At 38.4% G+C, this 14,748-nt stretch overlaps 1 protein-coding gene across 4 annotated transcripts in view; it reads right to left on the bottom strand.

Annotated features, from left to right (window-relative positions):
• Positions 1–14,748, bottom strand: part of MACROD2 (mono-ADP ribosylhydrolase 2) — a 1,970,509-nt gene that overhangs the window by 1,896,142 nt on the left and 59,619 nt on the right. For all 4 annotated transcript variants that reach the window (XM_080685397.1, XM_080685398.1, XM_080685399.1 and 1 more), the window contains exon 3: positions 3,087–3,194. In XM_080685397.1, coding sequence (XP_080541523.1) covers positions 3,087–3,194 — 108 coding nt within the window. The remainder of the gene's footprint in view (positions 1–3,086; positions 3,195–14,748) is intronic.

Raw genomic sequence — 14,748 nt, 5'->3', positions numbered from 1 at the left:
AAAGTCAATGGAAACATATCCTCAGGTGAGGATAAAAAAAAAAAAAAAAGAAAGAAATGTCATATTCTATGAAAGACACATCTTGAAAATGCCTAAAGAAAGTTGTCATTTTTTCATGGTGAAGGGACTGGAGTTCGTGTTGATGAAAATACCTTGGTGGCTGTGGTGACTGGCAGTGCCTGCAGCAGCGGGGTGATGGGGCTGGTGCCTTTCCCTGATCAGCCTGATCACCTCCCACAGAGGGAGGCCAGACTGTGGCTTAGGCCCGCTCCCCGTGGTGGGGAGCGGGCCTAAGCCATCAATAGGACATCCCCTGAGGGCTCCCAGTATGTGAGAGGAGGCAGGTTGGGCTGAGGGACCCCCCACCCCCAGTGCACGAATTTCGTGCACTGGGCCCCTAGTTATGCAATAATAAGAGACAACTCATGAAAGTGGTCTTCAGGTATTTAAGAAGAAAATACATGTTATCAGTTGTGCTCCACAGGAAAATAAATTAGAATCAATGGCTAAAAATTATAAGAATACACACACACACACACGCATAAACACACACACAAGCTTTTAAAGATCTTGACACTATCACACTAAGTGAAATAAGTCAGACAGAAAATGGTTATGGACAGAGACTTAACTTGGGGTGGTAAACGTACAATACAGTGTACAGATGATGTAGAATTGTGCAACTGAAACTGTATAATTTTGTTAACTAGTGTCACCTCAATAAATTCAATAAAAAGGAAAACAAATAAGACAGAAAAAGTCAAGACCATATGATTTTACTCTTATGTGGGATATGAAACTGAAAGCAACAAATGAACAACAAGAAAAACAAACAAAAACGCATAGACACAGACAACAGCATGGTGGTTACAAGAGGGAAGGGGATGAATATTAAAGGGTAAAGGGAATCAAATATATGGTAACAGAAAAAGATTTTGGATGGTAAACACAATATGCAAATGATGTACCATAGAAATGTATACTTGATACCTATATAATATTTTTAATCCTCACTCAAGGATATGTTTTTTAATTTTTAGAGAGAGAGGAAGGGGGAGAGAAAGAGAGAGAGAGAGAGAGAAACATCAATTGGTTGCCTCTCATACACAGCCCCATGGGGATCAAACACACAACCTGGGTGTGTGCTCTAATCAGGAATCACACCCGCAACCTTTTTGGTGTAAAGAATGATGCTCCAACCATCATTGAGCCATCCAGCTGAGGGGAAACCTATATAATCTTATTAAACCAATGTCACCACAATAAGTTTTTAAAAAATAAAAAAATAGGTAAATATTTTAAAATTAAAGCTCACATTTATAGAATTAATAGCATAATAAATCACTGACAACTTAATAACTACAGTGATATCTGATTAAACCTCTGTACTGAAGAAGAGTTTATGAGACCTTCCAAGGGCCTGTCTCTTCCAGAGGCCCCACAGATCAGAGAAAGGCATCTTGATACCCAGACAATAAATGAACAGAGACCAGATATAAGGGAGACATGTAGCCCACAAGGTAATCTGAAGATGGAATTCTATCCAAAAGAAGTGATTCATAAATCACCAAAAAGATCCTCTCTCTTTAGAGAGGCAGCAGATGAGAAAGGAAGTACAGAGGTATCAGAAGAAGAGAAAGAGAAAAACTGAGCACTAATCATGACAAAGCAGATACAGTAGTACAAAGTGACTGACAGCCAATTCTGAGGGAAGAACAAGCTGGCTAGGCTTCCAGACTTCCTGCTAAGCTGCCAGAACCATGCTATATGATGAACAATGTTACAGTTCTTTATGACACCCTTTTATTTACCTATCAAGGCATGTTCCTACTACCCTGTGTGAATTTAATCATCATCAGAGAGAACCTTAAGACAAACTTGAACTTTACCTGAATCCTGTACCCCTGGGAAACAGGAACATTCAAGAAATTGACCTCTCCCCCACTCTTCCTCATATAACTTAGATAAAATTCATGGACAACCCCTTGTGACCTATGACAAAACCAAGGCATAGACCCTACAAATTTCCATTCTTTGACTCATAAATGATTAGCTGAACTATTTGTCCCCATCAACCATTCTGGTTGGTCAATGCCTAGACTTGATCAAATTTTAGTCAGGTTTAGTTCTTCTTCCAAACCTCTGAGTTTTGACCCATTCTTGAAAATGGAAGGTGAACAGCCCCTCCTTGATGACCCCTCTCAAGAATCAGTTGACCTCAGGGAAAAACATTCCCTGATCCACTGTCTGATCATGCCTCCCATTCACCCCCTTGCACCACACCCAATTCTTTTTAGCCTACTCATTTTTCTCTGAAAAAAAAAAAAGGCCCTATTTTTCTTGACCTTTAAGGTGTTTATAGATCTCATAGTTGAAGTGGTTCTTCCTATTGCAATACTCATCCTTCTCTTATTGCAATAGTCCTCTTCTTATTGAAATCATCTTTTTAAATAAAGCCAACATTTATTTTTAATGAATCACAACTATTACATATTTCTCGACATATAGCCACATAGTAAAATACATAGGTGATTCAGACCACCGTATACTAGTATAACACTGTTATTTTTCAGTGTTCAAATGTGAAAATGACTTAGATAATTGATTATTAAAATAATTAAAATAAATTATTCATAACTACATGAAAAGTTGAAATCAAATAACTGAGGTTTGGAAATCACAGAAAAAACTTCTTTACATTTTATTTTTGTATAGTATAATTCAATCATCTCTTTATAACCTATTCTTTTTTTAAAAAAGCTTAGTAAACTTGTTTTTATGTTGGTCAATTGTTACCTCAAGCATAAAACCAGCAGTAATACAGCTGCCAAATTTCTTTCCAAAGAATTTTCTGTGAAATCTGTCACCTTTCCATTGCTCCAGTATCCTCTTCTCTACTATGTAGAGTCAGCACATTAACTGTGGCACATACACAAAAATAAATCCTCAAGCAGAAAAATACATATGACATTTCTATACCAGGAATGATATCTTTTTCTGCGATACTAATATTCCTGTTTATAAAAAATATTTTTAAATAAGAAATACTTGTATAACAAATACATTAAAAAAAATCAACTACTCACCCGCATTGACTATAGCATCTACCTCTAGCAATGTGATGTCACCTCTATAGAGAGAAACTTTTTCACTCAAGTTTTTCTTCACCTGTGATGTTTCCTGAGTATTTCCTTCTGTAATAAAAAAGAAATATATATTAATAGTAATATTCTTAACTTAATAAATACAATTTTGATACAAAAGCCAATATGAGTCACACTCTAATATATTAGACAAGCAGAAATAAATGTGTAAGTTATCAGGGGTGTGGCTTATTTTCCACATATTGTGTATTCCTAAATACAAATGCGGTATCATATACATAATAAGCACTCAATAAATGTAGACATGTTATATTGGTCAACCAAAAAATCAGTGTTTATTATTGTTATTAAAATGTCAATTTTGAAATAAAATTATGTAGCTCCAGTTTCACAAGGAGATAAGAAAAATATGCACAAGTACCAAGACAAAATAAATTTTTACAGTGAATGAGTTTATTTCTGTTTTATTCAGTTACCTAAAAGACATTATTGAAAATATTTACTCAAAACAAAAACATTTAGTTTCAGCTCTTTGCTACTTCTAACTAACAAGCTGTCCCTCAGAATGAAAAAATATTTGAGTGTGTAAAACTACTCATTTCTTAAATTATATTAACCTTTGACTCTAGAAGGCACTGCTAGATTTAAAAGAGAAATAGCTCTGTCCTGCACACAACAGCCAGCAAGGTAGTATAATTAAAAGTTAAAAATTACATTCTAAAACCTGACATTTTAAAATGTTTTAGAGAAATAATATAACCTGCATTTTCTTTTAAACAAATAGTAATGTTAAGACATATTAAACAAAGATATATGAAATGAAAATACAATAAAATGTTATGCTTTAAACGCTTTTTAAGATATCTCTCAAAAAACTGATTTATGGACTCCAATTTTTTAAAATATTCATGATTTGAGCAAATCTTTCAATGGGGATGATAATGCTATTAATTCACTATGACACTCTCAGATGAGCATACAATTTGAGGTATCTGAGTGATTAGAGGTGGCAGGTTATGTCACTTGAATTGTCTTTGGGCCCCAGTACCAAAGAAAAAATTGTTTTCAATCAAGTATCAATATATTTATTATTGTTGTTGTTGTTACTATTCCCTATCAGTGAAAGAGATTGGACTTTTTGTGCTCTTACCAAGCTGCCAGTGACTGGCCCAAAGACAAAGACTTTGAGCCAGAAGACCTTGAATTCCACATCCAATCAATTCTGATTCTTAGTACTTTTACCAAATTAGAAAGACCTATTTCCAATTAAAGATTGTTGGATGACAACAAATACTTGGTGGCTTTGACAAAAATTTCTGGATATTTGGATTATTTGAATCTAGACATTTAAAGACCTCTCAGTGAAGATGAAGTTCAGAATTCCATCAGGCATTAATTTGAAAAGCATCTCACAAATGAAAGTGGAAAGTTAATTGTTTAAACTTGGGTGAAAGAGTTAAGGATTCCTAATCCACCCTCTAGTTGCATTTTTTTTAAGAGAGAGAGAGGAAGGGGAGAGAGGAAGAGATAGAGACAGAGAGAGAAATAGAAACATTGATTTGTTATTTCCCTTATTTATGCATGCATGGGGGAATCTTGTATGTGTCCTTGTTATTGGTGGGAGCTCTCTGTGTCTCCATCTGTTGTTGCTGGAAGTGGGCTTCTTGCGATGTCATGAGAAAAAGAATTTTCTGGGATTCATACAGGAGAAGAAAGTATTGTTAAAAGCTTTATTTCTGTGCAATCAAACCCCTTAGTTTCCAAGGTCCTATTTCACTCTGTCCCACCAAAGAAAAAGTCTCATTTTGCTTTCAGCAGAACTAGGATTAAAGCCGTTGTCCAGAGTTTCCATTCCATGTCTTCACAGCCTAATCCAGCATCAGACTAGCTTAGTTTGTATTCCTAGCTATAGTCCATCAGTCCATTGCATGTGGGATCCACAGGACCAGATGGCTATGGAGGGAACATGGACAGGAGCAAAGCCAGATGAACAGAGATCCAAGAGCCAAGAGAGAGAGCTCCTTTGTCTGGGAGATTACATATTCCCAAATTTTTGGAGGCTTGCAGTGACCCTACCTGCTCTGGTGAATGATTTCTGTTCCAGGTTAGACTAAGAGGCACCTTCCCTACATCACCCCAACTTTACTGAGCAAGTGTCCATCTTTCCCCTTCCCCAGTGATCTCCAGGGACTGGTGCTTCCCTAGAGAGTGTGAAATTGTAGCCTCCTGGTGAAGCTGCCCAGATGGCCGTGTTTATAAAGTCTGACCTCCCTTTTGTTCCTTTCCAATTATTAATAACTAGCTAATTACAATGGTATCACCCTGACTGGGGATCAAACCCGAGCCCTTGGCCTATTCAGGATGACACTCTAACCAACTGAGCTGCCTGGCCAGGGTTTCTAGTTGCATTTAGTTCTGAAAAGTATTTCTTCATCTTTTTCATGAAGCATATGTATGTAATATTGCATGTAATGTGACTTTTAAACATATGTGACAATAAACCATGTATTTCTTTCTGCAAAATTTAAATAATGGTATTGGAAAGCATCAAAGTTTAAACCATTTGTACCACAGTCCAGTTTTCTTAAAAGAAATCCTAATTTCTCATCTGCAAACTTTAAAAAAAGGAATATTTAGAGCCTAAATACAGGTTCAAGCAGTTGAATATATTGAATAAATATACTGCTCTGGCAGGTCAGTCAAGTAAGTTACTCAAACTGATCTTATTAGAATTATCAACAACATAAAGAAATATTTTTATCTCTCTCTCATTTTAAAAATTCACATGAGCATCTTTTTTCCTCATAGCCAGACTTATACTTGCTGTCCAATTCCTCACATGGTCTATCAAAAAGGCAGATATGTACTCAAAAACTGCAATTAATAATATTAATAATTATCAGCATTTCCTTAAACAATAAACCAAAACCAAATGGCATCGTTTTGACCACCAACTATTTTCTGTAACTACAACAATGTAAATTACCACTAGAGGCCACTTATTTTATTTGAACAGCAATGCACTCCTTTTTCACACAACTCTGTTCCATCAGCACTGATCCAATCTATCTTTTCCATATCCTGGGATTTCATGAATACACTAGAGGCCCGGTGCATAAAATTCGTGCATGGCAGGGGGGTCCCTCAGCCCAATCTGCACTCTCTCCAAACCAGGACCCCTCGGGGGATGTCCGACTGCCTCTCGCAATCTGGGACCGCTGGCTCCTAACGGATCGCCTGCCTGCCTACCTGATCACCCCTAACCCCTCTGCCTGCCTGCCTGATCACCCCTAACCCCTCTGCCTGCCTGCCTGATCGCCCCTAACTGCTCTCCTACTGGCCTGATTGCCCCTAACTGCTCCCCTGCTGGCCTGATCGCCCCTAACCACCTCTGCCTCACCCCGCACCCGGGACCCAGGATTCCCTCTTCCGGCCGGTCACAGGCACCCAGGACCTGGGCTTCCCTCCCTCTGGCCCGCCACAGGCAGCCAGGACCCAGGCTGGCTTTGCCTGGGCTGGCCACAGCTGCAGGGGACTGTGGGTGGGCGGCAGGCGCAGGTGCGCCCAGGACCATGGGGCTGGCTGGTTAGCCCTGAAGGGTGTCCCGGATCAGGGTGGGGGTTCCTTTGGGGTGTGGGGCAGCCTGGGTGAGGGGCCTGTGGTGGTTTGCAGGCAGGCAATGCCCCCCAGCGACCCAAGCATAGGCCAGGGCTGGCTAGAAGCAGGTATCTGGGACTTATATATCTTCCATAATTGAAACTTTATAGCCTTGAGTGGAGGCCAGGGCAGGCCAGGTCGGCAGGAATCTTGGCTTCCTCCATCACCAGGGGCAACCCAAGCCTCCTGCTTGCTCCAGCTCCATGGCCACTGCCATCTTGGTTGGGTTAATTTGCATACTCACTCCTGACTGGCTGGTGGGTGTGGCTTGTGGGTGTAGCAGAGGTACAATCAATTTACATGTTTCTCTTTTATTAGGTAGGATAGGACAGAACACTGTCAAGTGTCACTCCCTCATGGTCATTCTATATGTGCACAAAGCACCAATTCACATTTTGTATATTACTGGATTTATCTAACTGCAAGTTGAAATATCTGTCGGTGTGCACTTATGATAGTAATTGTTTTTCCAGATTGTAAACTATTGATATTATATTTTTTTAAAACCAGAGATAGAGAGTAAAATGGTAAAAAACAAAACAAACAAACAAAAAAAAAAAAACAACAACAAAACAGGTTTTATTCAGAAATGCCTACAATAGGAGAAAAAGAGACCTCAGTATAGAACAGGGATCAATAGCAAACACAGCAAGAACAAATGGGGTTTTATAGCCAAGGAACAAAGTGGGAATCAATGGAAGGAAAATTACTAAGAGGAAACACTGGGGATGGAGGGAAATTGTGGTTAAACAGACTTAGGACTCTTGCTACAGGCAGACCAGGGTGATCAGATATAACCTGGGGAACAGGGGTGGGGGTGTGGAATTTTGATTAGATACTGAGGGTGATTAGATATAAAGGGTAGGGAATTCTCTCTAAACTGATTAGGCAGGATTCTTGCTAAAACTGTACTATGCAAATCTGGCAAGGATGGGGCCAAGTTGAGAAAAGAGCTTAGTGAAACCTCACTAAAGTTTAGTTAAGAGAGTCTTTGTCAGTCTCTCCTCTCATTCAAGGAAAAAAGAGACATTCTCCTTTCCTTTGATCAATGTAAGTCCATTTTTCATTAGGTTGTCTTTTGTTCATTAAGGACCAACTGAACCAACAATTGAGACTTGGCAGTAAATCATATTGGCTAGGTGATGAGAGCAGTCATGCATTTAGTGAGGGTAATGTCTATGAAAATAAAAAGAAAAATAAAGATAAATGGATGGAGTTGCCTATAAACCCAGTTTATGAGTCCAGAGGGCATACAGTTGAGATTTCTTCATGTTGGTGGGGAGAACCATCTTTTGCAGTTTGAATGCCCTTGGTGATGGCATCAGATGTTCCAGTGAATTTTCTGAAGGGCCTACACAACAGCAAGCATGAAGGCTGACCATACATGATGGGTTGTGATGACTTCTTTGAGGTTTACTAGTATATCAGGCCCTCCAGCTTCAGCTTGCAGGGCTTCAGGAAAGGGGCAGTTTTAGTTCTCAGTGAGGCCAAAGCAGAAGGAGGGAAGAAAAATTCAAAACATTTCAACAGTTGCAGCCAAATATTGGAGGAAACTAGAATTGACAAAATGTTCAAGACAATAAATAGGGCTTGAATTTGATAAGCCACAGGGGTGCACATTAGTTTTCCACTGAAACATAAAAAGTGTCTCTAGAGTCACCCCCCATTTTTATTCTTGGATAAAAGTTGTCTCATTAAATCTGGCCTGATTATTTACATAAGTGCAACAAGAATGGTAATTGACCACTTAGCTCCTTTGAATTTGCTTTCCTGGAACTTTTAATAAAGAATCTCAGGTTAGACTTTTTAAAACTTCTCAAGGCTAGGAAGCCAAGCCAAGAACTCACCACTAGACTGAGCCCGCAATACCTATAATTTGGGTGAATTCCTGTATCCTCACATTGCCCAAAATATCCTAAGGTTCCTAGGCTTGCCAGAAAGTAACCTGCCTTACTTAGCTGCAAGTCTGGGAACCCTGTAAACCAATTACAAGACTGTTATTTCCAAAAGGGCTTTGTAAGCATTAGCTCTATAAAGTCAACCTTAGTTCCTCAAAACTCTCTGATAATATCTGATTCTGTACACCAAGTATGACTTTCCAGTTAAAGCTTTGGTTATACAATTTTTTTATGTTTGAATTTCTTTAAATTTTCATTGTTGAAAGTGTTACATATGTCCCCTTTTTCCTCACATTGACCCTTGTAGCCCACCCCTGCCTCCCATCCCAGGCCTCCACCACTCTATTGTCTGTGTCAGTGGGTTATGCATACAGGCATACAAGTTCTTTGGTTGATCTCTTCCCATCTATCCACCCAACCCTCCCTTCCCTCTGAGATTCTACAGTCTGTTCCATGCTTCTGTATCTCTGGATCTATTTTGTTCAACAGTTTATTTTGTTCATTAGATTCCACATCTGAGTGAGATCATGTGATACTTGTCTTTCACTGATTGGCTTATTTTGCTTAGCATAGTACTCTCCAGGTCCCTCCATGCTGTCTCAAAGGTAAGAGATCCTTCTGCATAGTATTTCATGATGTAAAAGTGTCACAGTTTTTTGGTCCACTCATCTACTAATGGATACTTGGGTTGCTTCCAAATATTAGCTATTATAAGTAGTGCTTCTATGAGCATAAGGGTGCATATATTCTTTCTTACTGGTGTTTGGGATTCTTAGAATAAATCCCTAGAAGTGGAATCTCTGGGTCAAATGGCAGTTCCATTTTTAATTTTTTGAGGAAACTCCATACCATTTTCCATAGTGGTTGCACCAGTCTGCATCACACCAATAGTGTATTATGGTTCTCTTTTCTCTACATCCTTGACAGCACTTGTCATTTGCTGATTTGTTGATGGTAGCCATTCTTACAGGTGTGAAGTGATTCCTCATTGTTATTTTGATTTGCATCTCTCTGATGATTAGCGACTTTGAGCATTTTTTTTCATGTATCTCCTGGCAATCTGTATGTCCTCTTTGGAGAAGTGTCTATTTAGGTCCTTTGCTCAGTTTTTAAATTGGATTGTTTGTCTTCTTTTGTAAACTTGTATGAGTTCTTTACATATTTTGGAAAGTAATTCCTTATGAGATGTATCATCAGCAAATATGTTCTCCCATACAGTGGGATCCCTTTTCATTTTGTTGATGATTTATTTTGCTGTTAGAAGCTTTCTAGTTTGATGTAGTCCCATTTGTTTATTTTTTCCTTTGTTTCCCTAGCCCTAGGAAAACATATTACAATGAGAGATGTCTGAGATTTTGCTGCCTATGTTTTTTTCTAGGATTTTTATGGTGTCATAACTTATATTTAAGTCTTTTATCCATTTCCAGTTTATTCTTGTGTATAAGAATGTAAGTTGGTGGTCTAGTTTTATTTTTTTGCATATACCTGTCCAATTTTCCCAACACCATTTATTGAAGAGATTGTCATTACTCCATTGCATGCTCTTGCTTCCTTTGTAAAATATTAATTAATTGAGTGTATAGCACAATTAATTGAGTGTATAGCACAATGGAACAGAACAGAGAACCAAGAAATTGACCCAAACAATTTCTTGGTTCTCTGTTCTGTTCCATTGATCTATATGCCTGTTCTTGTGCCAGTACCATTGATTACAATGGCTTCATAATATAGTTTGATATCTGGTATTGTGATCCCTCCAACTTTGTTCTTTCTCAAAATTGCTGCAGCTATTTGGGGTCTTTTTTGGTTCCATATAAATTTTTAGAATATTTGTTCTAGATCTGTGGAATATGCCAATGTTATTTTAATATGGATTGTGTTGAATCCAGAGATTGCGTTGGGTAGTTTGGACATTTAATGATGTTAATTCCTCCCATCTATGAATATGGTATATTATTCCATTTGTTTGTATCTTCCTCTATTTCTTTTTTTAATATCCTGTAGTTTTCTGAGTACAAGTCTTTTACCTCCTTAGTTAAGTTTATTCCTAAGTATTTTACTTTTGTTGTTGCAATAATAAATGGGATTGTTTTTTCAGTTTCTCTTTCTGAGAGCTCATTATTGGTGTATAAAAATGCCATCAATTTCTGGATATTAATTTTGTATCCTGCTACTTTGCCAAATTCATTTATGAAATCTAGCTTTTTTGGTGTAATCTTTAGGGTTTTTTATGTACAATATCATGTCATCTTCAAATGACAGTTTCACTTCCTCCTTGTATGCCTTTTATTTTTCCTTCTTGTCTGGTCACTGTGGCTAAGACTTCCAGTACTATGTTGAATAATAGTGATAAAAGAAGAGATCCCTGTCTTGTTCTTGTTCTTAAGGGAAATGCTTTTAGTTTTGGCCCATTGAGTGACTATGATGGTGGCTGTAGGCTTGTCATATATGGCCCTTATTATGTTGAGGTACAATCTCTCTATTCCCACTTTGCTAAAATTTTTTATCAAAAATGGATGCTGGATTTTGGCAAATGCCTTCTCTTCACTTATTGATATAGATCATGTGATTTTTATCCTATACTTAGAATCTTAGAATCTTATTTAAAAACTAGAGGCCCGGGGCACAAAATTCATGCATGGGCGAGGGGCCTCAGCCCAACCTGCACCCTCTCCAATCTGGGAGCCCTCAGGGGATGTCCTACTGATGGCTTAGACCCACTCCCCATGGGGAGTGGGCCTAAGCCGCAGTCTGGCCTCCCTCTGTAGGAGGCAACCAGGCTGATCAGGGGAAGGTGCCACCCCCATCACCCTGCTGCTGCTGCCACTGCCGGCTGCCGCAGCCACCAAGGTGTTTTCATCAACATGGACTCCAGTCTCTTTACCACAAAAAAATAACAACTTTCTTTAGGCATTTTCAAGATGTCTCTTTCATAGGATATGACTTTTCTTCCTTTCTCTTTCTTCCTTCCTTCCTTCCTTCTTTCTTTCTTCGTTTCTTTCCTTCTTTTTATCCTCACCTGAGGATATTTTTCCATTGATTTTTAGAGAATGTGGAAGAGAAAGGGAAAGACAGAGAGAAACATCAATGTGAGAAGGACACTTCAATTGGTTGCCTCCTACATGAGCCCTGATCTGGGCCCCAGCCAGGGAGGAGCCTGCAACCTAGGTACATGCGCTTGATCAGAATTGAACCTGGACCCTGTGGTCCACAGGCCAAGGCTCTATCCACTGAGCCAAACCGGCTAGGGCAGGATATGACATTTCTTAGCCCCTCCAGCAGTGGACCTTCATTTTTTCCTCCAGGAATATGGTGGAAAATCCCTAGATCACCTTCTTGGATTCTTATTACCCAAGTTACCAAGAACACTGCCAGTGGAGTAAGGGGAGTTTAGCTAATGAGTGGTCACCGCTGCTGTGGCAAGCTGGCAGGTCCTGCTCTCTGCCTGCTCGCTTGGCGCTGCAGTTAGCTGACAGGTCCTGCTCTCTGCGGGCTCTACGGGCCTGCTCACTCACTGCCATGGCGAGCTGGCAGGCCCTGCTCTCTGCAGGCCTGCTTGCTCACCACCACAGAGAGCTGGCCTGCTCCATCGGTGGCTTGCCTCACTACGCACACAGTCTCCTCCCGCCCACCTGTGCGTGCAACCTCCTCCTGAGCGGTCGTGACCATTACGGCATCCCGGACAATTTGCATATTACCTCTTTATATATATATAGATCTTTCTCTACTATGCTTCCACTGACTGTCATCCAGAGTGCTGCCTCAGGAGTTCTACTTAACAATGAATCCCCAATCAGTCAAGAGTGATGAGGAAGACTTCTAAGATCAGATATAGAAGATGATCAGATAGCCAGCATAAAAAATTCTTCCTAAATTTACTTAACAGAATTCTTACTAAAACTGGGCTATGCAGGTCTCACAATGGAAGGGCTTAGAAAAATCTGACTAAAGTGTTATGTGTTTTTTTAATATGTGACATTCAAAAGTGGTATTTAAAATATAATTGTTCCATTCTGCTTCTCTGAGCATAACATATTATTAACTTTGCATTGATTTTATAATTATTTGTAATAGTTTGGCACGTCAAAAAATTGTGAAAGATATGGGGGGAAAAAGATTAGTGGGCATCCTGTCTATCTTACCCATCAGCATGATCTCTACCTTCCATTGTCTAGGAGCTATTTTACATTTCCATAAATTGTAGAAAACAAATAATAATAAAAACAATTCTTGTCCACATAAATGCAAATAAATTATGTTCCCCTTAATGGAACTGATATTGTCCTGTGGGCAATTTACATTTATTTGTAAATTTCATTTCAGAGTTCCTTACTGCCTGTAAATGTGTGGTTCTTTAAATTCTCCGTTGAATCAGAGTTAAGTAAAATTGTTATAAGTGTTCATTTTATATTTGTATGAGTCATAATCTCATCTTTTAAAAGCATTCCCTCAGATAGACATTTTTTAGTTTGGGTTTATATATTTAACTAATACTTGTATAGCACAAACTATGTGCCAGATGCTGTTCTAATGTTTACAAATATTAGCTTCTATAATCCTCATAACAAATCTATGTGGTACATATTACTAGTATTTCCTCTATGTAGATAAGGAAGCTGAGGCATACAGAAAAGAAGTGGTCTGACCAAGTATATACAGCTATTAAGTACAAGCCTGGGATTTGAACCCAGGCAGCCCATGCTCTTAACAACAAACTATGCAGGCTCTCATTTACCTATTATTTTTAATATATTTTTTATTGATATTTTACAGAGAGGAAGGGAGAGGGATAGAGAGCTAGAAACATCGATGAGAGAGAAACATCGATCAGCTGCCTCCTGCATACCTCCCACTGGGGATGTGCCCGCAACCAAGGTACATGCCCTTGACCGGAATCGAACCCAGGACCCTTCAGTCCGCAGGCCGACGCTCTATCCACTGAGCCAAACCGGTTTCGGCTCTCATTTACCTATTTTTATTTCAAAGAGTCCAATTCTAAATGAGGTATCCATTGTTTAGGTCCTATTTGTCCTTTAGTTGCAAAATAATGCAATTTCACACCCATAAAAGAATCATTATTTGGTTTGCCTTACAAAAAAATGTAATTGGTTTATCAGAATGGCTAACATGCTTTGAAAATATTGCAAAGGCCTCAGCAGTTTTCTGCTACTAATTGACAAAGTTTCATAACATAACACACACCTGGGATTAGAAGACTATCTAATAAAATTAAATCTGCAGATATTAATCATGTATCTTATATGTGCATTTTCTTTTTTATGCAAAATCATGAATCCCAATCCATCCTCTATTTACACTGGTACTCTTTATTATTTACATTTATTCTGAGTTCTGGCATTAAAGTTACTATTGTTACTATTTCACTTCTTTTCAAGCATAAATAAGCCACTTCAGAAATACTGATCTATTCTATGAGGTAGAAATAGAATACAATGCTATAGTAACAACAAAAGTAAATTCAACCAAACATACATTAACACTCTGGTAACATGAAGATACATATGGAGAAACAAACTGTTAACTGAATCTTAATTAGGATGAAGTGACCAGCATCCTCATTGTTTTGAAAGCATGACTTTTAAGGCTATAATAATTATTGACAATATAATAGAATTTTCACAAAAATAATAAGTATTTCATTTTCTCTCAGGATTCTTTGATATTATGGTAATAATTAATTAATATAATGACTAATCCTGGTTTGTCTGTATTCAAAAGCTCTTTTCATTTAATGTATTATCATTTGTATAATTTTGTTATTAACAACTGAATTGCATTTGACAGTATGCCAGATGTTATATAATTTAAACACACAGCTGCTTTCCACTAAATACCAGTAGGGGAAAAAAAAATAGTGACCTATTTAATCAACAAGCAGAATTGGAAGGGAGCCTAAACAGAAACATAGATCCCCAAAGAAACTCTTAAAATAGTAGTTTTGGCTTGAACTACAACCATGGAAATACAGGAAATGGCATATGCCAGCAAAAATATTCAAGAGGGATACTTAATAAAGGGTTAGGGGTCTCACTGGAGGAAAGATAGGAAACTGCTGAGGTTGACTTCCT

This window comes from Plecotus auritus, assembly GCF_963455305.1.
Source record: "Plecotus auritus genome assembly, chromosome: 8".
Taxonomy (NCBI): Eukaryota; Metazoa; Chordata; class Mammalia; order Chiroptera; family Vespertilionidae; genus Plecotus; species Plecotus auritus.
This window is presented reverse-complemented; position numbering and strand designations above follow the sequence as displayed.